A 26,651-nucleotide genomic window follows, 5' to 3' on the forward strand; every position below is an offset into this window, starting at 1 on the left:
AGTTGTTATGTCTTATCATTTTTATTATTATTATTTATTTTCTTTACCTACATGTTAACCTTGTTTCTATCTTACTTCACTATATTGTGCAATTGTTAACCAGAATCAGAATACTTCATTGATCCCTAGGGGAAATTATGTTGGTTACAGTGCTCCAGTACAAACAGTAACAAAAATAGACAAAACAAGAAGTAAGAAATAGCACAATATATACATACATATAAGTCACTTACGACTAAATATCTGAATAAGAAAGAAGAGCATGTGCAAAAAGGATGTAGCTATTGCAGTATACAGTGTGTTCGGTGGATGAGTTGTACAGGGAGATGGCCACAGACAGGAATGATTTCCTGTGTCGTTCAGTGGTGCTTTTTGGTAATCTCAGTCTCTCACTGAACGTGCTCCTGTGGCTAGCCAGCATGTCATGGAGTGGGTGGGAGGAATTATCCAACATTGTCTTTATCTTGGACAACATTCGCCTCTCCGTCACCACCTTAAGAGAGTCCACCTCCATCCCCACAACATTGCTGGCCTTGCAGATCGGTGTATTGAGTCTGTTGGCATCAGCAGCCCCTCAACCTGCTGCCCCAGCATGCAACAGTGTAGAGGATAGCTCTGGCCACAACAGACTTGGAGAAAATCCTGAGCATTGCATTGAGCATAACGATGTTGATATGAGTCCATGGCTTATATTGTAGATGTTATTTGAGTTTTTGTTATTAAAAACCCCCACAATCTTATTTACCCAACAAACTGATTACTAAACTAATAATGACAACAACAACAACAATAATAATAATAAAGTATTAATAAACTATTTGTGAATCCTGTGGATGCCTCTGCATTTCTTCCTTTGCTAAATCCATGAATCTTCTCTGAGGTCTTCCTCTTTTTCGCATCCTTCTGTAGTTACAGTTTGCACATCACCCTTGTTCTTGAAAATTCATATCAGTGCACTTCACCTCCTTTCTTCAGGCATCCTCTCATTCTCCAAGATTGTGTCAACCAATCTGGTCAGTAAGACAACATCTCCATACCTCCACAGGTATGTCATTTGGACCAACCACATTTCCACTCGTAGTTCGTTTCATAGCTGGCTCATTAAATTTTCTGAAAAATGTGTAATGTATTTATAGAAAAAATATATATAAGAGAAGACTTCTGTAAAAATCTCATATGTATGAAAAGTTTTAATGCATAAAAAACTCCATACTCTTTTAGTTCAACTTTAATTTACTTATTATAAAAAGAACACACACACTCACACACTCTCTCTATATAGCTATAGATATATCTATAGATATATATGTTTATATGTATATTGTTCTTGTTGTTTTATTTTCTTTCCATTTTGGGTTGGTCCTAACTGTCGGATGTCCTCGTAGGGCATGTCCAGAATGCCCTGTGACCAGTTATGGTCGAATAAATATTAAAACAAACAAACAATCTGTGGCGTTTAGTTTTAATTTTTTGCTTTGTTCTTTTCCAAGCAATTATCTCTGTGGGTAAAAAGCTGAAATTATTCAGTTGAATTATTCAAATTAAAAAAAAAACATCTGCCACGTCCGTCGTGACGTCACCAGCAGCCGTCAGTCGACGTCGCAGACATGGAGGAAGTGAGAGGTGAGAGATTTACTCCTTTTAAACTGTCTGAAATGATCTCTTTTACAGATACATACTCAGCTAGCTAACAGCAGATGTTTGTTTACGCTGCGTGATGTCCGGTGCTGCTCGGTAATATGACGGGAGGCTCGGCGTTACCCGAAAAACCACCTCATTGTTTCAGCCGGCGTTTTGATTGCTTTACGTGTGGCTCACTGTCCTTTTCACTGTGCTGTTAGCACCTCAGCCACAAAGATGGAGTTTAGTATTTTTTCCCTACCGCATATAAAACCTTTACTTTCAGCTACATTTGTCTGAAACCGGCAAACAGAGCCTGCCAAACGTAAAGCTGCTTACTGTGTGTTTCTGTCCTGTGAAGGCTGCACCGTCAGCTGCCCGGTGTTCTGATTAAAAATGTACCCCCAGCAATCCGTTCCGCTTGTCTTACTGGTTTAGCGAAGCAGGTAGTTATTAGAAATCCAGTGAAACTTGTTTAGTTCAAACTGTGATAAGACAGAAAGAGAGGTAATGAGGTAAAGATATATTATTTAAATCAATCAACTCAATAAAAAGTGTTATTAAATAAATTAACATCATATAAAAAGCCGAATATAACACAACAAAGAGCCTAATAAGTAAAACTATGAGGTGTAAGGTAGAGGCGATTTTCCTGTACCTACATAAATCTAATGCATTTTAATATTTTTATAGATGACTTTAACGCAGGTTTTTTCTGATGATTGGTATTGCATTATAAAGGATTACTGGATCGTGGGCACAAAAAACAATTATTACCATGAGCTTCTGATGATATTTAAAGATAGCTTGTTGTTTGAATGATCTTAGAGCAGTACAGCTATCACCATTAAAAGCTCGACATGGGTCTCACTGTGTGTGAAGATGGAAGCCTAATGTGTTATTGTCTCAGTTCTGCTGCTGATAAACTGGCTGCTGTGTGCATATGCACCTGTCAGTAGAACATTAAAGAGGCTCATACTAGAGTTTTGTAACTCACTGTATGTTTTTGTTTTTTTTTGTTTTTTGTAATATTTATACACTTATTGCACATTAAATGTTTCCTCCTCAGTGTTTCCCCTGACCTGTGCTGTGCAAAATTATGCATGGGGCAAGGTTGGACTGGACAGCGAGGTGGCCAAGCTGGTGATTGGCGGAGATGCACTTGCTGTCGTAGAGGCTGATAAACCTTATGCAGAGGTAAGGCCCAGAGATATTTGGGGTACCTGTTGGAGGGAGGGTAGTGAACATTTAACACTCAGTATTGAAAATGTACAAGCATGCATGTGATTCATTCTTAAAAGTTAAAGAAACTTAATGTTTTCAGGTTTTCTGAAAACCTGAGACCACTATGCTGGAACAGAGCTGGAAACTTGGTTTTCACTCTGGTTTTCTGGAATAGGTTTGAATAGAATTGTAGGACTACCATTTCTTGAGATAGCTACGCTTGAGTCGTTTGAGCTTATTTACACTTACTGTCAGCAATGAGGGATCTTTAACATTTGAATTTAGCTCTGTAGTCTTATGTTACCGTTAATGATACACAACTCCTCAGCCAAGCAAAAATAACGTAATCATTTTGGTTTTAAATGCAGTCGTGTCCTAGGCTGTCTTGGCACAGGCTCGGTGCTGTGCATGCCTTTAATAAGTCTGTCTTTATTTAGCCACAACAGCTTTGCAGTGTTTGTCATAAAGGTCATTAGTTCAGGTTACGATAGTGCTGATATTTTCACGTACTGTGGACCACATCCCTTGGTTGTACACATTTTCAGAAGGATGACTTTGATCAACACATTATGTGACATGTCTTTTTGTTTAACTGACTTTTGGTGTTTTATTTTGTTTTGTTCTTTTTAAGGGACTTGTCACCATAATTCTTCCCACAGCTGTTGCTTTTTTTCCCCACAGACTTCCTGTTATAGTCACAGCCATTGCCCCCTGGTGGCTAGTAAAAATAACGCAGATTTAAGGTACCTAAGGCTTTACGTTTCAGACCTGGGCCTCTAATATGAATAAACATTCACGCAAAACTAGTTAACTGGCTAAATTATCCCAGGCATTCCCCTGCCCGTTCGCATAAAAGGGGTGGTCTTGGCACCACCTGACCAATCTAAAGGGGGCATTTCATGGGTTGTATGACTTTTCTTTTTTTTTTTTTCCACAGAAAATGATCCCTATCTGAGCCACCTACTGCAGAGATGTTATCAAATGGTTCTCACTGAGAACCAAGAACATATAAATATACTATATAAGTATGCAAGATTGCAAGATATGTTGTAGAAAGTTATTAATCTGGTTATTTAGCAGTAAAAATAATCATTTAATTCCAGTTATTTACACATTAGAGTCCATTTAAACTTTAAAGCTACACAGCTTGATAAACAAGATGTGGAAACCAATTCAGTTAGTCATGGATCAAAGTGAAATTAATTGTACTGGTTGAACAGGTATTCTCAGTGTGTTTTGTGTTCTAGAACCAGTGTAAAAAAGATTTATAATCAAATCCAACTATATTTGATTTTCTAAATCTCTGAATCATTACACACCCATTCTGTGATATATTCCATACAACACACAGTTTGTGCTTCATTCAGTGGTTTTAGGCACAGCTTAACAAGCAATAGAAAACAAATTCCCCCAGCAGACAATCTATTAAACAACCATGCTGTGAATAAAAGACTCCATAAAAACGTCATTGATTCCAAATGGAAACTCTGGAAGTAGCCTGATTGAATATAAAAACACTATTCAACCTTAGTGTGCTGTCAAATTTGATATGAAGTCAGGAAGTACAGTGTAGGTGTCTAGTTTTTGGATCATCTGTTTGCTCACTGACACGTGACTTTGATAGAGCTTGTCCTTTATTTACAAACTGGAATAGCGCTCTGATCCCGTAGATTACACTCTCATAGTTTGGATTCCTTCCTTTTCACTCGCTATAAATGACCATGGTTTGGAGTATTGGGTTAATTGGGTCCATGTATAATCGCAGGCTTTTCTCTCAGTCAGCAAGACATCTGGGGCCTCTCATAGGTTTTTTAGAAAGTTTCAAGGCAGATAAAAAGAAAATAAGGAGAGCTACAAAACTGTGGTTTTTATTATTAAGATTTAGTACTTAGGAAATGTAAAGTGTGCCCACTTTTGGAACCTCTTGCTGCAACACCAACAGGAATATTTCTAAATAAAGTAAATAAAGTATGAGCTGTTATTCAGCTGAAAGCTGTGCTGTTTTCTCCAGCTGTGGATGGGCGCTCATCCAAAAGGTGACGCCCAGATTAAGGACAACAGGATCGCACAGACCACCCTGGGCCAGTGGATCGCCCACTTCCCTGCATGTCTGGGCTCAAAGGTGAAAGACACCTTCCAGGGTCAGCTGCCTTTCCTCTTCAAAGTTCTCTCGGTCAACACGGCTCTGTCAATACAAGCCCACCCCAACAAGGTGAGTACACGGACTCCCACACCTGCTCAGAGTTCAAGTTCTGCTGAAGCTGGCTCATCATTGTGAACTGGCTGAAGTTTATGGGTGGAGGCAAATGTCAGCTGCTTTATTAAATGATTTATCAGGAGAAAGCATTACTCAAATCTACTTGTATAGCATGTAGTGATACTAAACTCATTATATTTTCAAGTTTTTTAGGATCAAGGACATACTTTTTTCCTTTGTATGTGTATGAAAACGCATGTTTTTTTTTCTATAATGTTTTGGTCAGGAATTAGCCACTCGACTACACACTCAGTTTCCGGAGCACTACCCAGACACCAACCACAAACCGGAGATGGCCATTGCTCTCACCCGCTTCGAAGGCCTCTGTGGCTTCAGACCAGTGGAAGAGATCCTGGAATTTCTTGAAAGTGAGTTTTGGATTTTTTGTGTCAAACCAAAAAACATGTACTCTGCTTCAAATGGTCATAAAACAAAATTAATCTGTGTGTGTTTATTTGTCAGAGGTCCCAGAGTTCCACACTCTGGTGGGTCACGGGGCAGCACAAGAGCTGCGGGGCGGCGTGGGAGATGCAGACCGTACGAGCCAGGCGCTGAAGAGGTGCTTCACCAGGATGATGGATTGGGAGAAGAAGGTGGTGGTAGAGAACCTCAACGAGCTGGTGAAAAGGGTCACGGAAGACGGTGAGAATTAATTTATTTAAATGATCGTCAACAGGTTTCATGATGTGTATGTAGATATGTGTCGTTTAACTATTACACATTTCTGAGGCAGTTTTAATGTAAATTACACAAAAATTTAATCAAGGCCACTGAAGGCAAAAAAAATATTTTGAAAACAGTTTATTAAAAAGAGATTAATTTACAATTGTAGATTCTTTAAAAGATCTATACTATATTAAATTTAAAAAAAAACATTGACATTGCAGAGTCAAAGTCTGATTTGCAGTATTTGTTTTTATAGCCAAGGATAATTTTTAAAACTAATCTCTTAATGCGCAATTTTAAATGTATGTTCTTGTATACACAGCTTACAGCTATCTACTGTTATGTTTGTAGTTCTGGGTCTGTGAAGGTTCTCAGTCATCCATGTCATCGTAGTCTAAGGAGCTTGGAAAGAAAAGCGTCTGGACTTCTTTAGGTTGCTTGAAGACGTTTCACCTCTCATCCGAGAAGCTTCTTCAGTTCTAGGGTCAAATGGTGGAGAGTCCCGGATTTAAACCCCGTGGGAGTTTCCCCCCAAGGAGGGAAAAAGGGACCCTGGGCCATCTGACCTCAGGAAATCACATGATAGGGTGGGGCTAGGTTTCACAATGAGCTCACCCGAAACCCTGGTTGATGGTGACCCACACCCGTTTTCACACCTTGGCTCATGTGATTAGGTAAAGGATCATCAGGGGGTCCTTTTGTCCCTCTTTGGGGGGAAACTCCCACTGGGTTTAAATCTGGGACCCTCCACCATTTGACCCTAGAACTGAAGAAGCTTCTCGGATGAGAGGTGAAACGTCTTCAAGGAACTTAAAGAAGTCCAGACGCTTTCCTTTCCAAGCTCCTTAGACTTTGTAGTTCTGCCCACATTTTAACCAGGACCTACATGTTGAAGATCGAATCTGTGTGTCAGATTGGAGTAATTACTAAAATTATAAAGGCTAAGAAACCTTTGTGTGATTCTGTTGTATACTGGCATTGGATAGGAAGGTTTCTCATTAGCTAGTGATGATATTTTTAATCTTGACTCCCTCAGGCAGTCGGGGCAGATGGCCGTCCCTCCCTGAGCCTGATTCTGCTGGAGGTTTCTTCCTGTTAAAGGGGAGTTTTTCTTTCCCACTGTTGCCAAGTGCTTGCTCCTATGAGCAAGCATTTGACTTGAGGCATTTGATTTAGCACTACATAAACTGAATTGAATTGAAAAAGTATGTAAGACCTGAAAAAGTGTGGTATCCGCTAACTTGAAGCATTTACTAAAACATAATTGCTGAAGTATAAATAATGTTTTGAGGGTATTTGTGTTAGAATAAATAGCTACAGTGAAAGGGTAGGGTCCAGCTGTGATTGTGTTGCCCTGAGTTCACATCAGGGGAACGGTGCTGTGCGTTCACACCTAGCAGTGTTAGCATCTGGCAGCAAAGTCGACCATTCTGCAATTATTCAAAAATGACTTTAAAACACAGAGAAAAATAAGAGCTCAGTTTGATCTTATGTTTTGCTAACACAGTCCTACCTCGGGATGTTTGTGATCCTTGCAGCTGCAGCTGGAAAGGACACGTCAGGCATCAGTGGTGACCTGTTGCTCCGTCTCCACTCTCAGTACCCTGGAGACATTGGCTGCTTCTCAATCTACTTCCTCAATCATGTGGTCCTGAATCCAGGCCAGGCCATGTTCCTGGGAGCCAATGAGCCTCACGCTTACCTTTATGGAGGTCAGTAGATAGCATTTACATTTATAAGATTCTAGTACAATAGAGCTCCAGATTCAGTTGAGTGAGCGTGACTGAAACTGTTGACTTTCCAGCGTCGCTGCAGTTCTTCTGCATAACAGAGCAGCAGATATGGCTTTTAAGAGCTAGTATGGGATTATTTAGCAGCTTAGGCTTTTCTGTCTGAACGACCAATTTGACTATGCCAAGACTGGCTTCTGTCTGTCCACAAGACTCACTTCTCTACAGTATTGGTCAGAATTTTAGTCAAGCTTACAACACACTCATCACCTAATGGATCACATTTGTCATTTTACAGTCAATAACCTGTAAATTGTGAAGGTGAATAAACTGGATGAGCTATTATGTCATAGAAGCGCTAGGTCTTTAATCCCAATCATAAAAATGAACAATGTTTTTATCCATCTTCTGTTACTCTCAACGTCACGTCCACTGCATCTCTACCACAAATCTTAAAGTATAGATCATAAAGTCTCAAAACTGCAGGCCTCTGTAGTTTTGAGAAAATGCTACTCAAATATTGAACTACGTTCAGCTACAGATTAATACACAGGGAGTTTTTAAAGGAGGATTGTGCATTTTTATTATTTTACACTGAAGAACCCTGAAGTATACTAAAAAGCTTGTGACAGAGCAGAATACATGTCAGAGATGTTTAAACTGGAATCTGTCCAACTAAATTATATCAAAGACTGCCACAGGAGTGAACTAATCAGTCTGCAGGTAGGGAAACACAAGACAGGACGTGGTCTGCCAGCAGCTAATGAACTTTCACAAAAAGTGGTGTTTGTCTGACAGTAAACAGTAAATGGTGTCTGTCTCTTGGGAGGAGGAGAAAATAGTAGGCAGAATAAATAATGTTTTGGGTGTCACTAACATAACCAAGTAGCCAACTCCAGTAAATTCTGTGTGTATTATTTGATTCCTTAGATGAGTTGATGTTAAATACATCGATTTAGTTATTTTCAGCAGATGACGTGGAAGCTAGTAAAACTGTCTCATCCACTGGGAGCAAACTGCAAAATGCTGAGAGCCAGCCTTTTTTTTTTTTTTTTTTTACCAGAAATGTCGAGCTTTGGTGTCATCTTCTTTGAAACATGAAGCATACACAAGAGCTTCTCTGTGAACTCAGCAGTCTGTGAAGCACTGATTTACCGCAGTGTCTTTTTTAGCAGCTGTCTCAGCAGAATAAAATGCAATCCGGCTATGAGATGTGTTGATGATGTGTTCAGCTCATCTTTATCTCTGGAAAATTGCCCTGTTCTGTTGTTCGCCCACATGAAAGCATCTGAATCTGTTTAACATTGCAGGATTTTCTGGGAATTGATTTTAATATTTGATTTTCTATTTATGCACCCATCTAGACTGTATTGAGTGCATGGCCTGCTCAGACAACACTGTGAGGGCCGGACTGACACCCAAATACATCGATGTTAACACGCTCTGTGAGATGCTGAACTACAGCCCCGCCCCCGCCTCCTCGAAAATCTTCCCGTGTCTTCAGGACCCCTCTGACCCCTGCGTGTCCATATACAACCCGCCCGTGCCAGACTTCACTGTCATGAGGATACAGGTTAGAAAATTGTATAGTTGATCTCATCTTTAAAATAAAACCTTGTCATTTGAGAAAAAAAACAACTAACTTTACGTGATATATTGACATTATATACAAATTAGACATAACACTGTGACCGCTGCTAGTTAAAGTGAATAACGCGGATTGTCTCTTTATCAAGGCTTCTGTTAGTGGGTTTGATATATTAGGGAGATAGTGAACATTTTGTCCTCAAGGCTGTAAGTGAGTTTGAAAAGGAGTGATGGCTAGATGACTGGGTCAGAGGATCTCTGCAGCTCCTGTGGGCTGTTCCCCATCTGCAGTGGTCAGTATCTATCAGAAGTGGCCCAAAGAAAGAACAGTGCTGAATAAGCGACGGGGTCATGGACAACTAAGGCTCATTGATGCATGTGAGGAGTGAAGGCTGGCCCGTGTGGTCTGATCCAACAGATGAGTAACTGTAGCTCAAACTGCTGAAAAGGTTGATGCTGGTTCTCATAGAAAGACATCAGAATACACAGAGCATCACAGTTTGTTGTGTATGTGGCTGCATAACAGCAGACCGGTCAGGGTGTCCATGCTGATCTGCATCAGAAGTGGACCAAGGAGCAATGGAAGCAGTGGTCTGGTCTGATGAATCATGTTTTATTTTCTTTTACATCACGTGGATGGTCAGGTGTGTGTGAGTTGCTTACCTGGGGAACACCTGGCACCAGGATGCATAATGGGAAGAAGGCAAGCTGGTGGAGTGTGACGCTTTGGGGAATGTTCTGCTGGGAAACCTTGGGTCCTGCCATCCATGTGGATGTTACTTTGATGTGTACAGCATTTGATAGAAACAGCATTCTCTGCTGACTGTGGCCTCTTTCAGCAGCATGATGCTCCCTGCCACAAAGCAAAAAATGGTTGGACCACAGCAATGAGTTTGAGGTGTTGACTTGGCCTCCAAAGCCCCCAGATCTAAATCCAGTCATTCTGTGGGATGTGCTTGACAAAAGAATCCATGAAGGCCCCCTTTGCAACTTACAGGACTTAAAGGATATATTGCTAACATCTTGGTACAGATGGTCTAGTGGGGTTCATGCCTCGATGGGTCCGGGCTGTTTTGGCAGCAATACGGGGACCAACACAGAAGTTAGGCAGGTGGTCATAATGTTATATCTGATCAGTGTATATAATAACCAGTTTTTTTTGTTGTTTTTAATTTTTCTTAGAATTTAGTTTAAAATGTAATATTTGGCATATTGTGTTTTGTGTTTTTAAAAAGTTAAACTTTTACTCTCAACCCATGTGCACTCTGAGTTGATATTATAGAAACCTTCCTTCCATCAGTCTGCCTTTGTGACGCTTTGACACGTAGTTTGTTCAACTGATAGAGTGCGAAAACAAATTTGAAAGAAATTAGAGTTTCTTCTATTTTCATGTATTTTCCAAAGTGGCTTTTATTATTTGAGTTTAGTTTTTGTAAAACTGCTTAGTTTCACTTTAGTTTTTACTAGTTTCAGTATTCGTTTTAGGGGTTTGATTTAAGGAGTTGCAAATTAATCGTGCAATACAAACACAACACTTTTTGAAGGCAGCTGAGTCACAGTTACGTGACTCTAACAATCTGACCAAATTAACCCTTTCACGCATAGTGGTCACTACAGTGGACAGCTATGCAAAGGCTGTTTTCTTGTATTTGGGTCAGTGTTGATGGTATACTTGCACATAAACCAATACATTGGACACTGATGTGTCACTCCATACCCTGCCATCCACTGGTCGCTTAGTGTGACTATAGATGTATGATGTGTTTCATTGTAATTATTGTTATTTAACCCTGTCATGCATGAATTATGACAACCTCAATCAGGATTTTTTCTTAAGTATTTTTATTCATCTTTTCATGCCTAAAGATGAAGGAAAAAAATCCTGATTGAGGTTGTCATAATTCATGCATGAAAGGTTTAGCAAAGATCAATGAATACTCATGCTAAACTTCACTGATTTCAGGAAGTTAGGTCCCAATTACAGACAGTAAAGTAAAAGTAAGGAATCGCTTAAATCACCTTTCTTCCCCCCGTTGATGATCAGTCTTCTTAACCATATCTACATCCCTAAGTACAATGAGGTGCCGACATGTGACTGATTAGATAAGAAGCAGTTTAACATGTGTAGTTAACTGTCTGGTGAGTGTATATGTCGTGTACAGTGTCATTTTACTTTTTCATGTGTCTAGATTTTATTTGATTCCAGTTCAGCAAAATGGTTTTTCATACCTACCTTTAGTTAATGATAAACCATTATTGATGTTATTACAACACCTGTGATTTTAATACTGTTAAAAATACACATCTTTGATTGACATCCAAACTGTCATTGGACTATTGCAAGCACCACCTTTAAACAGAAAGTCTCGAATGTTTTCTTTCGTTTTTTAATGTTTGTTTTAAATACCGACTCATTGTCACCCTTCCATCCTGCAGATCCCAGCCTCAGTGAAGCAGTACAATATTTCTCCAGTCGACAGCGCCAGCATCCTCCTGGTCATTGAAGGTGAAGCCACGGGAACCTCGCCTGCTGCTCTCTCCGACCTCACACTGACGCGGGGCAGCGTCCTGTTCGTCTCGGCCAACGAGAGCGTCTCTCTACACATCACCTCGCAGTCGGGGATGACCCTTTTTCGAGCCTGCTGCCTTCTGTAGTTGTGGGTCTGTGGTCGTTAAAGCTCATACTACCTGTTTATTTGTGATTTGAAGTGTCGAGGTTTGTCCTTGTGTTTTACCTGAGCTCGATGACTCGTGCACTTTTTACAAGATAGTATAGAAGCTAAAGGAGCGTCATCGGTACCTGCTGCTCCCCTTTAACCCCTAAAATGTAACATGTGCCCTCTCTGCCACCTCCAGCACTCTTCTCTAGCTTTAAACTCCAGTTTTAATCCAATGCTGATGGATTTATTGGTTCTTACCCTTTTCGTGTGTGCAAGTACTCATAAAACACAGAAGATCTGCACATCCAAAATTCTTTATAGGTGCTGGATAGAGGGCAGAATAAAAAGTAAAATATGTCTGTTTAGTTGCTGTTTTGGTGTTTAAGGTCCTTAGTTTGCTCAAAAATAGAAATCTGAACATCTGCCGTCCCAGGACAAGTGAAGAACATCCAACATGATTAAAAGTTTTCAATTAGCTGAAGGTGGATTGTAAAAATATTGGTGATAACTGGAAAAAAACATCAAGTACAGTTAATTTCTCAATTTTTTTCCTGCATGTTATTTTATACCCTGAATTATGAAGGTGACACACACTAGCTGTAATGAACTAAACAGCATTGTGGGGCTGATGTTTACTGTTGTACACTTCACCACCACTCAGTGCTTTGAACAGCCAGACAACCAACCTGTTAAGGACAACAAAGCACATCTGTTTTATATGCCAGCTACTGCGTTCCAGGATCAGTGTTGTCATTTTAACTTTAGCTCAAACTGGAGAATATCCACCTTTCAAACTTAATTTTAGGCAAAAAAAAAAAAAGAAAGTAAAAGAAAAACATTAAAAAGTACAAAGTGTGATACTGAGATGCCTGTGCATGTTTTAGAGCAGTAGCACTCTCCAGAGCACCTTCTGTGATTACTATATCAGTGCTACAAACCAATCACAGTGAAGCTAAGCCTGCTGAGTGTTACTGCTTCTGTTACCAGCGCATGTTTTACAGTCTGGAAACATCCCGTCAAAGTGGTGAAAACTCATGAGTATTAAAAATGAATGAATAAAAATAAATAAGAAGCGGGCATGAAGAGCCATTTCCATCTCTGTCCCATAAAGCATGACGATGTGGCAACCATGTAGGGGTGTAACAATTCTGAGACCGAAACCATGATACAAACGTCCACCATACTGTGTCATGTAGGTACTCTGGGATTCACGTAGAGCAGTTAAAGCATGCTAACTTTATGAAAGATGTAATAAAGATTGTTCAAGTAACAAGCAGGGACGCCTGCTATTTGTCGACTATACATAAAGTCCAGAAGTACTAGAAGTGCAGACTTTAATTAGTGCTTTAATTGGATGCAAGTTAACTGTTGATTTGAAGAGTTTGTTCAGTCACCCATAACAGGTGGGAGTACGTTTTGCATTGTGCTAATCTGGATGTATCAAAGAACTTTTGCACTGATTTGATTGATTTGATTGGTAATTTATTTCAACATGTGAACAATATACAAGTACATTTAGAAAAGAAAATAAGAGAGAAAAAAATACTATACAAATTACATACAAAAAAACCCGTTCTGATTAATTTACATGTTGAAAGGGAGTGGGAAGCAGTACACACTTATTTAATCCCACCCCTTTGCCATAAATTATCAGTTAATATTTAGTCAGCTTCCTTACTGATATAATTTGTAATAAAAATAGCGAACAGATTTCTGATATACTTTATACTATAATATCACATCATGAGTTTTTTGTTTGTTTGTTTTTAAATAGAGACATTCACTTAATTTCAATATTTTCCTTGTCTTTATCGTTCGAGAAGATCATATTTTTATAACTCTTTTTGAACAGTTTTATGTTTGGACATTGCTTTAATTCCATATTCAGCCTGTTCCATAGTTTCACTCCTTGAACAGAAACACAAAAGCCTTTTCTTGTAGTACGTACCTTCATTGTTTTGAAGTTACAAAAACCCCTTAAATTATAAGTTCCTTCTTTCAAAAAAAAACATACTCTGAATATTACCTGGCAGTTCTTTATTTTTTGCTTTGAATAGAATTTGTGCTGTTTGGAATTTCACTATATCGTCAATTTTCAATATTTCAGACTGCAAAAATAGTGAGTTTGTATGTTCCCTATAACCTGCATTGTGGATGATTCGAATTGCTTTTTTTTTTTAAGAGTAAAAAGTGAATGTAATGTGGTTTTATAGTTATTGCCCCAGACCTCTGCACAATAGCTTAAGTATGGTGAAACCAGTGAACAGTAGAGAATATGAAGTGATGTTCTGTCGAATACCTGTTTTGCCTTGTTTAGTACTGCAATGCTTCGTGATACTTTGGAATGAATATATCTTACGTGAGCTCTCCAGTTAAGTTTTTCATCTATTATTACCCCCAGAAATTTATTTTCACTGACTATTTCAATATCAACACCATTTATTTGAATCTTTGCATTTGTATTTAAACTACTATTTCCAAATAACATAAGTTTAGATTTATTCAAATTTAATGATAATTTATTTTTATCAAGCCAGAACTTCACTTTACTTATTTCATTAGTCATATCCTCCAATAAATTCTGCAGTTCATCACCGGAGCAAAAAATGTTTGTATCGTCAGCAAAGAGAACCACTTTTAATACACTGGACACTTTCTTCTTGGGGAATCAAATGTTTTTGGGACAACAGCTGAAGCTGTCGGACAGGACGGGCATTGAGACTGTCTGAGGGTATATAGAGCTGAACGGGTAAACTTCACTTTGCGGAAAAAAGTGAGGGAACTCATGCAACCTAATGGATTTTTACACCATTTTCAAATTTTGAAATCACTCTGACATGTTTCCAGCTATTGGTTGTACTCCTCATTGTCCTGTTAGCTGTTAGTAGCGTAGTAACTTGAAGTGTTACATTAGGAAGGGTATCTGGCATAAAAACTGTGCCAAATCAAAAACTCAGATCCATCCGCTGTGGCAGCATCTTGGGGAAAAAAGAAAGCAGCTGTAAATACCTCATTCAGCAGTTTTCAATGTGCATGAATTCACGCAAATAACTCACGGCAATACTTCACTTTGTCTTTGGTGTGAATGCAAAAAAAAAAAAAAAGGTATGAACCTTGTAGTTTGGGAGAATTGTTACACCTCGAGAATCATAAATGCATACCGAGTCAAACATCTTGTTTGTCAACTAACAATTATCTAAACCTGCTTTAAGGTACTTATTGTAATTTCCTCTGTTTTGAAAGTGTTTTTAACACCTTTTAAATTTAAATGAAGCTTTCAGCAGAATGTAAACAATTGATCGGCATGACTTTACATCCAAAACACTGATATATTTTTTTGTTGAAGAAATATAAAGAGAACCTTAACCAGGGCTGGACGGCAATTTTGTGTAATACCAATTTGTACCACAAGATGGTGTATCAGCGTAACCTTTGTTTAACCAGGCAAGCCATTAGAACAGTTTGTACAAAGGCATTTACTGGTGAAATACTGCCCCCTGGTGATAAAGGTTTTAGTTAACATTTGCTGCAGTTTAATTACAAAAAGTACCTTTAAAAGATTTTTTTGTCTTTTTGTACAGTTGTACAACAAAATGCTGCATTGAATTTTATACCTTATTGTATTGGAGAGATTTTTTGACTGTTGTTTGTAACGATTAATCAGCACGTGGCGATACATATGAAGTAAATGGTTTTACATGTTTATTATAATAGCTAAACAGGTTTCTTTTCCTAAAATATAATCTCTTTTGGTGACCACTTTACAACATGTTGGTGCAGTAGTAATAGTAGATTATTTCGGTAATGGTGCAAACTTCTGTGTAACTTTCCGGTTCTAGTACCAGGGTCGATCTGAATTCACTCAATAATGATGTGCACTTTCTTCTCGTAGTAGTTTTTATAGGCTCTCAACTCAAATATTCAATGATAGGTCCTCTATCAGCCTGCCAACCTACCACTGAACACGTTTTTCAGAGTGAGTGAAGCCGTGTTAATGCTTTATTATCACGCTTGTGATGTAGGTTGATTGTCCCCAGTGCAGATGCGGTAAACCTTTACTTGTTTACTGTTGTTTTTTTAAAAAAAAGAAGAGTATTAAGAAGGATGTGAAGTTATTTTTAGATCACTTTTCTTGATTACCTCAAATCATCCTTCTGTAGCTCAAAACACTGTTAACGAATCATCTCGTTTGCCATGTTTTCATGTTATCTTTGTTTTGTGGAGTACTGTATTTAATGTAACTTCTGATTTAATGATCACGCACCTTTTTGTTGCCGATCTTGCTGTAAGTCACATTTTCATTTGAATACTGGACACCTGAAGTTTGTGGCTCTTTTTTTCCTTACTGTAAACTAATGACTTTCAAATACAGTTTGCATTGTTTTCTTTAACCTTTTATGGGAACATTTACTAGAATATGTCTGTAGTTAGGGCATGGTTGAGTATTTTTGAATGTGGTGATGCTGTAGCATGGTACTGCAGAGAACATGTATGTAAAAACGGTTTAATAAAGCCAGGTTCTGTTAACTGTACGGTCTGAACTTGTTTTTTATTTCCTGCCTCTGGAGCATGAACATGAACAACACACACAGACTTTTACAGCCCCCCCCCCCCGTGTGACAGTACTGTATTGTAGCAAGTATTTCTATTATATCATAGAAATGTTTGTTATAACACAATGTCATAGAGTGGCAAATGTGTAGCAGACTGGGGTGACCTGATGATGTTCTCCACAGCCTCCCTGGAAAGATCAAAGCCTTAAGAGAAGGGTGTGTCTGTTATGCTCTTGAGGATATTTGAATGGGCAGCAGGTCAGACCCAGGACACGCTTATGAACACCTCAGTGTCAGCCCTGAGGAGCGAGAGGGGAGGGCGGTGTAGGCATCTCTGATTGGAATGTTTTACATGCTAGTGAGCAGAAAAGAGCATGTGAGAGTATACAATCTGGAACAGAGTAGAAATGCAACACATTTATTAATGTCGAATATAGCTTTCTATAGAACACATTGAAACATTAAGTATATGAAGTTTCTTTTGTCATAAAGCTGGTAGCAAATATCTGAATATAATAATGAAAGTAAAGCTGCTAGGTCAACGATGAGTAAGGCATTTTAAAATTTACCCCACACTGCCTAAGGCTCGACCACTTGTGTTGTAGAAAAGTGCAATAAAGCTTTATTTCCTTATATCCAGTGTACAGGTTTTTGTTATGTTTACTTATTTTCTTTTAATATTAATTTCTTAAGTCTCAGATAATGAATTAAAATTGTATCAGGTTCTGTTATGATCCTCCGTAACCGTCACGGTCTGTTTGAAGTGCTCCCACAGGGGGCGCTGTCCTGGTAGTCTGCAGTGCACTTTGGCAACTGTGACAGGTGTTTTGTCGTCCATGGTGTCCAGAGTAAATCTGTGCCTGCAGATCACTTCCGGCTTGGGCCGAAGAACATCATACAGTGCCTGTAAAGTCCGCACGTCCTCCAGAGCATCATGGGCCTTGTAGCGCACGCCCAGCAGCTTCCTGACCAAGTTCTCCTGTCGAAAACTCTCCAGCCCATAGTCCTTCAGCACCTCACGTGACAGCGGCAGAGTGTCAACGTAACCTGAGACCAAAGACTCAAACTCTGCTCTGAGACCAAATTCATCTAGCGCGCGAGCCAGAAGCACACAATCAAAGCGGCGAATGTTGTGGCCGACGACGAGAGGGCGGCCGAGCATCTGAAGGAAAGCTATAAAGGAGACGAGCACCTCTCTGAGGGAGTTGGTGAGAACAGGCTGCCGGTGCAGGTACAGCCTCTGCCTGTGAACCTTGAAGCCAGTCACCTTGGAAGCTCCTTGCTGCATTCGACAGCGAGGGACGACGTAGAGGTTCAGCGAGTGGCCTCCACTCACCGCAGCCAGCTGGACGATCTCACAATTTGGATCTAGAGGAATAAAACATGAACACTTTCATGTGCTTCAAATTTAAATGACTACCTGAAGATTTTGTTTGTTTGTTTTTTAGCAGAAACAAGAGCAATTTTAAGAGCCAATAAATGAAAGTAAAATAAATAAAGAAGAAACAGAAAAAACACCCTCAAATAAGTTAATAATTGTTGATGTTGCACAGTTTGTTTTCCACTGTGCACCTTCCTGCAGCAGACATGGGCTTAGCATAAATGGGTAAAAAAAATAACTACAAATAATAAACCTGAGGGACATCTGTTTGTGTTTTGTCTTTGAAAGAATAAATAACTCAGCCATTATACTGGAATATGATTTTTAAATAATCAAATATCAGTCCAAATCTATATTATAGCTTCAACTTTCTGTTCTTAGCTCACAGGAGTGGTCTTTTGCTGCTGTAGCCTTCAAGGTTCAACATGTTGTGCATTCAGAGATGCTGTTCTGCACATTTTCTGCTATTTAATAGTTGTTTTTTTCTTTTAAAAAAAAGAAAAATGACCAAAAAAAACAAACAAATGAGCTATTGAATATTTTGGCTCCATTTATCTTCCATACATGTGTGCACGGTGCGCTTAGTGGGTCAACCGTGTGTGTCTTTCCAACTTTTAACCGCAGTTTACAACATTATCACCATGATACAGTTTTATCGGTCATAATAACTCACGTAAAACAAAGTTAGAGTATGACCGTACCCAGTCCAGTCGTCTCCAGGTCAAAGAAAACCAGCGACTGTTGAGCGCCTTCAGCTTCCTCAGTTTTTTGCATCACGAATAAATAACTTCCGTTAGTGAGAGCAACGGAGAGGTTAGCTAAAAAAGTCCAAAAGCGACTATCATCATTGGCCTAAAGTGTTTAGCGATAAAACATTACATTTGGTCGGCACAGTTTTACTGTACACCGAGTCTGTCAAGCTTTCCCCGCCATGTTTTAAAGCACCTGCGCAGTGACCGACCGGAAGCTTGAAAGTTTCAAAACAAAAGCCTCGACGAAAAGGACCATATTGGACCATACAATGAAGATACATGAAAAACACAACTAAAAAAACTCGCACGCTTAGGTATAACATGCAACTGAAAACCGAGAAATAAAGAACCTTCCCATTTAACTTTTTTTTGTTATTTCTTCCTCTTTGGAGCTAAAAGAGGCCACACATACACATGAGATGTCAATGGAAACCCCAGGATGTCCTTATTTTGTACATCAGGACTTGGTAGGGTAGCTTAAATAAGTCAAATGATATAGACCAAAAACAAATGTCCATTACAGAGGACATAAATGAATAGGCTGGTTCTAAGGAGGATATATTTGTTTGACATACTGATTTTTTTCTGCGTGAGTCATGCAAAAATTTTGAATAGTAGAATGCTCCCATCTATAAGAGACAAAAAGATAGCAAGTCATCTATACAAATTACAAGCTATGTTGGGCTCCACCACTGACTAGAAAAAATAAAATAAAATAAATCTTTGATATAATCATTGGTGTTAACCAGCAAGCCCAAGGTTCACAACTATGCCCTCTAGAGAAGAAGACGTGTGTAATTGGTTCCATATGCTTGTCTGTCTGTCTCTTTGTTAGCAGTCTAGCTTCTACAGTTTTCAAGAAATGAAGAGTCAGCTGAGACAGGATACGGTGCCGTTTAAGGTTCTTTGTTATTGATAAATGAGCCACATGAGAGCTGTTACTTACTTTAAACAGAATTTATTATTATTATTATTATTATTATTATTATTATTTAACTTTAAACAGTTTTCTTCGGGCCAAGAACTGCGTGTGACGTCACACTGGCTACCTGCTGTGACCTATCAATGCGTTCTTCGGGGTGGGCGTGGCTTCTGACATGCGAGGCTATAAATAGCCAAGAGCAATGCCAGTAAAGCTCAGTTCACAAAGCATTTATGCATCAGAGCAGCGAGTGTAATTTAAGCGCATTTAGTTTACAAACAGCACACATGTCTAGCACAACTCCAACTACACATCAAATGAATCCCACTTCTCCAATTCAGAGTTTAAATAGTACAGACTTTAACATGAATACTCCACTCACTTACACCTCAGTGGAAACTTGGGAGTTACTCATCAACCACTTTTTTGGTACAATTGTACCACAGTGGCAATCTCTGGTACCGTTCAAACCAGAGTACTGTGACTTTCATCTGCTTTCCACTTTGTTAACAGACATGCTGAAGTTTTGTAAAATGTTAGTGAGATCAACTAGGGAACCCACAGAGAATGGAGATCCAACCTCCATGCAAACCTCTGAGGTCTGTCTTCAGTCCATGGGCACAGACTGCCCCGAGAAAACAGAGGATACAGGAGCAAAGGACAGCATCCTGAATGAAAGCTCTGTGGATGAGCACGGTGATAATGAAAACTTAGAAACTCCAGGACTTGAGGCTGAAGCAGCCCTAGACTGCATATCTGTGGGTAATTCAAACACACAACTCGAAACAATAGACACAGCAAAGCCAAAAAAGAGCTGTATGAAGAAAAACTTCACAGCAAAAGACTTTGACAAAACAGAATCTTGTCTCCTGGAAAACAATGTGAAGCTAGAAGTACCTGAGTCTGACACTGAGTCTTTAACTTTTTCTAGTATCAGTCTGCTGTCTGATTCTCTAAGTGAAAGCTCTGTAGAAGACCAGGGATTGGAGGCTCAACCAGTTGTAGGCTGCATATCTGTAGACAACTCAAGCTACAGAGATGAAACAGAAAGTCGAGGACTGAAAGATGAGGCAACCCCCAGATTTCAGGGATTCCTCAGTGACAGTGAGTCTTTAACTTCTTGTCAGATCAGTCCACTATCTGATTCTCTGAGCGAGGAAAAGTTGTGTGTCAACAAAGTTATTCAGATGGTGGTTTCAAAGGCCATAGACAACGTCGCCTCTAAACACAAGCTCTTCACAGAGCGCCTCACTCCTGACTGCATTGGTGATCGCCTGCTTGAGAAAATGTGGCCAGAAATTAATGACAAACATTTGGATCTATCTCCAAAAAGCCTAAAAAATATCCACGAGGCCATTTTAAAGGATCTTTGCAAAACACACAAATGCAAGGAAAAATATTTGATTTTTAGTCTGAGGGAGCAGCTTGATAACATTACTGTTCCAATCTTCACCAAACACCTGCTGGGATTACCAAAAAGAGTACTCAGTGTATCTAAAAACTGGGACGAGTACTGGGAGCTTGTGGAAAAATTCACTAGAGATCTGGTAATACACAGCATGGCCGAACTAAATGAGACGACGACATGGCATTCAGGAACAACTGACTTCATTGTACAGAGGCTTAGCCAAAAGATCTGGAACAAAATTTTGTCCAAAAAATATAAAATCTCCCTAGAGAACATTGAAGAACTCAGCTTGACAGTATACAATGATCTCCATGAAAAGTGGCATTCTCCAGGACAGTTCATGAAGTTAAGCAACCCAACGGTTGACGAAATAATTGTCAACACTTTCAAAAAACATGCCAAGCTGAAGAGACAAAGTATCATCTCTAGGATTTTCTCATGTGCACACTAAATGAGTGCAAATGAGAAAAAGGTGTGCTATTTTAAGACAAGCACACGTGCTTGTCTTAAAATATTTATTTAAATTGGTCCATCTCATCTAAACTTAGTTTTAAAACCAAGTTTAGATGAGATGGACCAATTTTAATTGGCAAAAAAAAAAAAGAGTGGTTAAAATAACCACTCTTTTTCTCCTGCCTTCCTTCCCTCATCCCCAACTGGCCAAGGCAGATGGCCACCCCATTCCTGAGCCTGGTTCTGCTGGAGGTTTCCCCCTTGTAAAAGGGGGTTTTTCCTTCCCACTGTTGCCAAAGTGCATGCTCTTGGGGGTTGGAGTTTCTATGTATTATTGCATGGTCTTGACCTTGCAATAATACACCTTGAGGGAAGTGGAGGGGGGGTTGGTTTGGCACCGTTTCTTAACTTAAAATGTCCAATTACAACAGGACATTTTAAGTTAAGAAACAGTGCCACACCAAAATAAAAATAAAAAAATAAAATAAAATAAAAATACATTTTGTGTTGTTTCATTTCATTTGCTGAAAATGGGATATCAGATTAGTTTAGTGTGTAAATAAAATACCTTCCATCTGGTGTTGTACCTCTCTCTGTCTTTCTGTAACGTAGATCACGAGCCAATATTTTCCCCATGACTCCACCAATCAGCTCGTGTCAATCTGGAGTTTACCTGCATACATCCTGTTCACTCTGTCAGAAGTTTGGCGCCTGCTAGTGATTTAGGAAACACCCCCAGATTGCCTGGTGATAGTCACAGTTTAGTGTGAGCAGTAGCCTGCTCAATACAGTGTATAATTACGTATATATCTATAACGACTCATTACGTTATAACTACATTAGTGTACTTTGTTTCCTTAGCTCAGGCCTGCTGGAGATTGCCTTTACTCTCAGAGGGACTTATCCGAATTAAAACAGGTCTCTTAACGTAGAGCATAGAATAGAACTTTATTAATCCCTTTGGGGAGGTCAATTTATTGTTTATTTTTGAGCATGTGGTTTCTTTGTCTGTTCTTCCCATCCTCACTCAACCTTAAAAAAGCAGTGCAGCTGCATGGCTGCAGATGTATGTATGTTCCCTATGTTTGCTAGTACCACTTAATTAAATAACCTGAGCTCTTTTTACGCCTCCACTTCACAGAATTCAATAATTAAATAACAACCCAAAAAGTTTCAGTTCTATTTATTGTTCATTCTTATGGCTTTGCACCTCTGACACACAAGGATAAATTCAGCAGCGTGTGAGAAAGAGGAGGAGAAAGTCGGAGCAGGGAGCACCAACCTAGAGATGAAGAAGAGAACAAGAGAGATCAGACATGATAGCCAAAAAAATATTGTGATAATAGCCTATTTCATTTAAAAAATCCGGGTGTGTTTTAGAATATCTTGAAATATACCTTCTCTGATTTCTAAAAAAATAAATAAAACGCGGCTTGATTTTTCAGGACTTTGCTCACCGTTAGTTAGAAAGGATCGCTCGCCTCTGTGCTTCTTCTTTGGTTGAGGTACCTTGGATTAGAAATCGCTGCTTCCACCTAGTGTATCCAGCCAAAAATGATCACAGCTACACGACATTTGTTGATCTCTTTCCAATGGTTTGCAATTTAATATACATTTAGGAAATACTGCCGGATAAGTATATACTTAGTTGAGTTCTTTCCCCGCCACCACGCCACAAAATACAATAACGAAATAACAACAAAAAGACTTTAGTTCATATCAAAGTTATATTTATTTTATCTCTCTTAAGGCTTTCCAGGCTGTTCTCGCTCCTGTCGTTAGCTGATGTTTGTACGAGACTTTATTAGCGACAATGAAAACAAGGCAGCATTCAAAGCCTGTCTGTATTTCTTCACCTTGGGGTGCTTATGGATATATTATCGCTATTAACCTAAAAAAAAAAAAAAACGTTTAAAGGTGTCATTTCCTGCTCTTATAGAAACCTGGGATAAAACAGAATCAGTTGAACCTTAGAAACCACAGAGAGACACTTTGTAGTAGCAGATCTTTTATTAAGGCTGAGAAAGATGTGGGTAATGCTCTTTTTTTTTAAAAACAAAATATTTTGCAGACCCATTGCATTTTGGTCCACAGAGGCTACAAAAAGGCATCAATGAGATCAAAGGGAAACAGAAAAGGAAGATTGCACTGCATGTGACACATGACATTACATTTAACAGTAAATAAGTTAAATCTTGATAACTTATGACCACACATACTCCATTTTATTTTCCACTGACCTGAACATAACAGCAAATAAAAGGTCAGCTTTAACATTATTTATTTTATTTATTAAAATTATTTAATATTTTTGCTTTGTCCCGAAGGTACAATTGGAGACGCTAAATGTGGTAGGTCTCCAGGCCTTGTACAGCTCCTGCAGCATTTTGGCATCCTCCACAGCATTATGAGCGTCGTAGCTTTTTCCCAGGAAGCGCCGGACCATGGACTCCTGGGAGTAACTGCTCAGACGAAACAGGTCCTTGCTAAGCAAGAAGGTGTCCAGGAACCCAGACACCACCTGTTGGAACTGCTGCAGGAGGGAGCAATTCTGCAGCCACCTGGTGAGCACAGGTGCATCAAAGCGCTTTGCATTGTGGGCCACCAGCAGCACTGGACGGTGGAAGGAGCGCAGGAAGGCGATGAAATTAGTGAGAGCCTCCGCAAGAGGGATGGTGTCCACGGGAACCCCGTGGAGAAAGAGGCGGTTGTTGCTGACGGTGAAGCCCGTGACACGTTTTGCGCTCTCTGTGAGAGGCTGGCGGGGGAGGATGTAGACATTAAAGATCCTGTCTTCACAGATGGCGCCGAGCTGAATGATGTCACACACCGTGGTGTCTGAAAATAGAAGACGGGACAAAAGGAAAAACAGATAACCACAAGTTATAATAGAACAGTCTTTTTGCAGAAAGCAGTGCAACATGAACAGGATGATAGCTTCCCATTTAAAAGCAATAGTTTGTCAGGTTATAATGTTAATATTTCTATCCTTGTCAAGACTTAGATGAGAAATCTTACACCACTCTTAACATCTGTCACTCACATGGATACCTTGACAGAAATGCTGAAAACAGTACTGGTGGGCAGATCTATCGCAATATCGATACCAACACTGGTATTGGATCGATACTAACACAATCGTATGTAGTTAAAATCCCAACACTGTTGTGTTGGTGTTCATTAAAATGTACTCAGGAATAAGCAAATTTATGATAATTCAGCTAATAAATCATGACACACAGCTCTGACCTACATAAGCTCCCCTTATACGTTAAAGGTATCGGTATCGGCAATACTGCTCTTAATCCACTTGGTATTGGATCGATACCAAAATTTACAGTATCGCGCAGCACTAGAAAACAGACAGTCTTGAGGATGCTACAGAGCATGCAAGTTTTTGTGTGGTTAGTTTTCAAACAAATGGGAGAGGTGCCTAGACATACATTTGTGCAGGAGTTGGGGCTCGAACATTCTCTTTGTTGTGCTGGATGATAGTTTCTGCACCTTTCAGGATGTTACGCCTGATAGGGATAACCCTTCTTTCTATTTTGTGAACTGAACAGTTTTTCCTTCACATTTCAGGGCTGCTTCCAGATTGAAATGACTGAGTGTGAATCAGAAGATGATGGAAAACAGCTTATTGTATTTTCTGGATGCAAGTCCACTGGAGAATTACGCAACATTAAAAAATGGCCGGTAGATGTATTAAACATAAATAAATAGACAAAAACACATAATGTTTGTTATCAGGAAGTGATAACAGATAATCACTCCCTATTTGTAGATTACAGTGAAAATGAAAATATCATCAGCTGCTGTTGTTAATCTTCAGCTCTCTGCGTGCTGTTCTTTTTGTCCTGCAGGTAGGGCTGTTTGCTGATCCCGCTTATACTGACGTCAGTAACACGCCTCTCTTTAATGGACTCCTGCTAAGACGTGTGACACCAACATGCCTGGCCTATGAGGCCATTCTCACACCCACGCTAGCTCAAATCACAGAAACGAAATCAGCATCTGGTTTCATCTATGGCGTGTCTTATGTCCCAACGATGACAGGAAATATAATTTTGACTGACTTCCTAACTGAACAGTGCTGTGGTTTCCACTGAGTAATCTGCTGAACTCTTTCTCAAATTAACTGCAGCCATGCAGTCCTGAAACACGAGTGTGTATTTAATGTTAAATGTACTGTTCATATAATGCAGAACATGTATGATACTAGCACGTGGGCACAGCCGTGGTTTCTGTGCTTTTTGTTTGTTTGTTTTTTGTTTAAAGCTGCCTGACACTTTTTATAATCCCTCAAAGAGAGCTTGAGGAAACGGAAGGCTGACAAGTGTAAGATTAGATTAGACAGCAGTAAAAACAGAAACTACCACCCTCCTTATCGCGTAGAGTAAGGGCTTTACATGATGTGCACACGCGTGTGTGTTGGCAGGTAAAGCCTTCAGATTGGATTGGAAAGACATGATGGATAATATCAGTACATTTTTTTATGTGTGAACAACACAAGGTAATGTAGGGGATCACTGATCTAGGAAGTTTGTCCCATAAAATATATATTTATTTATTTTTTAAAACAAAAAAAACTAAGTGCAGCAGCGGCCGTCTATCAAGTAAATAAAGTGATGTTTTGGTGCTTAAAGCGTGTTGTAATTCTGTTTTGGTAAATTGGTGAATGCAGTATTAGGCAAGGCACAGAGTTGCAACTGCATGTAACTACTGCTTTCATTTCATTGACATCCAGTGATGCTGAGGTTTAAGTTACTCCAAAAAAGCTCTATCTAAAATAACATAAAATAAAACAAAATACAACAAGAAACGTTATATTATTAGATTAGTACCTAATCCAGTGGTTTCCAGGTCAAAGAAAACAACAGTTCTGTCTTGAGCCATCTGCAGATGAAAAATTAAAACAAAACAACAACAAACAACAACAGTCAGTGTTTAAACGGAACCTTTTTAAAGTTAATTTTGCCTCCTCAGTCACAGCTGTAGTCAGTCACTGAGAGCGTGTATTGAACTCACCGTGCAGCCTGCAGGTTGCTAAGTCTGCTGAGCCTTGTGACAGATGTGAAGTCAGCTGGAGAGAATATATGTACTTATGCGGACTCCTCAGGGAGGGCCCAGCAGGTGAACCCCCGCCACGACATTTCACAACTTAAAACTGCGCCCTGCTTTCATTTTAGTGGAAGAGAAACTCTTTTTTTCTTCCTTCTAACCAGTCTCCTTCCTGCTCGTTCGGCCCGCTCTGAACGTCCGTGAATGTGCCAGCGGTAGAAACACACTCACACGCACGTTTCTCGGTAAACGTGGAAACTTCTCTGCTGTTCGTTCACTTTCATTTTTGAGCCGCTAGATGACACACGGTTTTTGTTCTACGGCAAACCGTAGATTTGAATAGCCTATGTTATATAAATGAATAAATAATAATACAG

General features: G+C 39.4%; 3 protein-coding genes across 3 annotated transcripts; 1 reads left to right on the forward strand and 2 right to left on the reverse strand.

Moving 5' to 3' along the window:
• Positions 1-1,515: 1,515 nt before the first annotated feature.
• Positions 1,516-16,276, forward strand: mpi (mannose phosphate isomerase). Its single transcript, XM_082538960.1, has 8 exons — positions 1,516-1,623; positions 2,690-2,817; positions 4,856-5,056; positions 5,328-5,469; positions 5,564-5,743; positions 7,306-7,479; positions 8,862-9,070; positions 11,521-16,276. The coding sequence occupies exons 1-8, from the start codon at positions 1,608-1,610 to the stop codon at positions 11,737-11,739; spliced, it is 1,269 nt and encodes a 422-aa protein (XP_082395086.1). The 5' UTR covers positions 1,516-1,607; the 3' UTR covers positions 11,740-16,276.
• A 76-nt stretch (positions 16,277-16,352) lies between these two features.
• On the reverse strand, positions 16,353-18,655 carry LOC309709948 (maternal protein exuperantia-1-like). The gene is made up of 2 exons (XM_082538961.1): positions 18,380-18,655; positions 16,353-17,665 (listed from the first exon to the last, which is right to left on the reverse strand). Exons 1-2 carry the CDS (start codon positions 18,450-18,452, stop codon positions 17,016-17,018), a joined length of 723 nt encoding a protein of 240 aa, XP_082395087.1. The 5' UTR covers positions 18,453-18,655; the 3' UTR covers positions 16,353-17,015.
• Positions 18,656-23,204: 4,549 nt separating this feature from the next.
• Positions 23,205-26,483, reverse strand: LOC309709758 (DNA polymerase III PolC-type-like). Its single transcript, XM_082538578.1, has 3 exons — positions 26,242-26,483; positions 26,058-26,109; positions 23,205-24,051 (listed from the first exon to the last, which is right to left on the reverse strand). Exons 2-3 carry the CDS (start codon positions 26,107-26,109, stop codon positions 23,516-23,518), a joined length of 588 nt encoding a protein of 195 aa, XP_082394704.1. The 5' UTR covers positions 26,242-26,483; the 3' UTR covers positions 23,205-23,515.
• Positions 26,484-26,651: the final 168 nt, after the last annotated feature.

The sequence above is a fragment of the Aulonocara stuartgranti genome (assembly GCF_965226115.1).
Source record: "Aulonocara stuartgranti genome assembly, chromosome: 7".
Lineage (NCBI taxonomy): Eukaryota > Metazoa > Chordata > Actinopteri > Cichliformes > Cichlidae > Aulonocara > Aulonocara stuartgranti.

Coding starts and splice junctions, on each gene's coding strand:
- mpi (XM_082538960.1), top strand. Junction 5,470..5,563: donor GATCCTGGAATTTCTTGAAA/GTGAGTTTTGGA, acceptor TTTATTTGTCAG/AGGTCCCAGAGTTCCACACT. Junction 5,744..7,305: donor GAAAAGGGTCACGGAAGACG/GTGAGAATTAAT, acceptor TGATCCTTGCAG/CTGCAGCTGGAAAGGACACG.
- LOC309709948 (XM_082538961.1), bottom strand. CDS start 18,452: ATGCAAAAAACTGAGGAAGCTGAAGGCGCTCAACAGTCGCTGGTTTTC. Junction 17,666..18,379: donor CCTGGAGACGACTGGACTGG/GTACGGTCATAC, acceptor TTATTCCTCTAG/ATCCAAATTGTGAGATCGTC.
- LOC309709758 (XM_082538578.1), bottom strand. CDS start 26,109: ATGGCTCAAGACAGAACTGTTGTTTTCTTTGACCTGGAAACCACTGGA. Junction 24,052..26,057: donor CCTGGAAACCACTGGATTAG/GTACTAATCTAA, acceptor TTCTATTTTCAG/ACACCACGGTGTGTGACATC.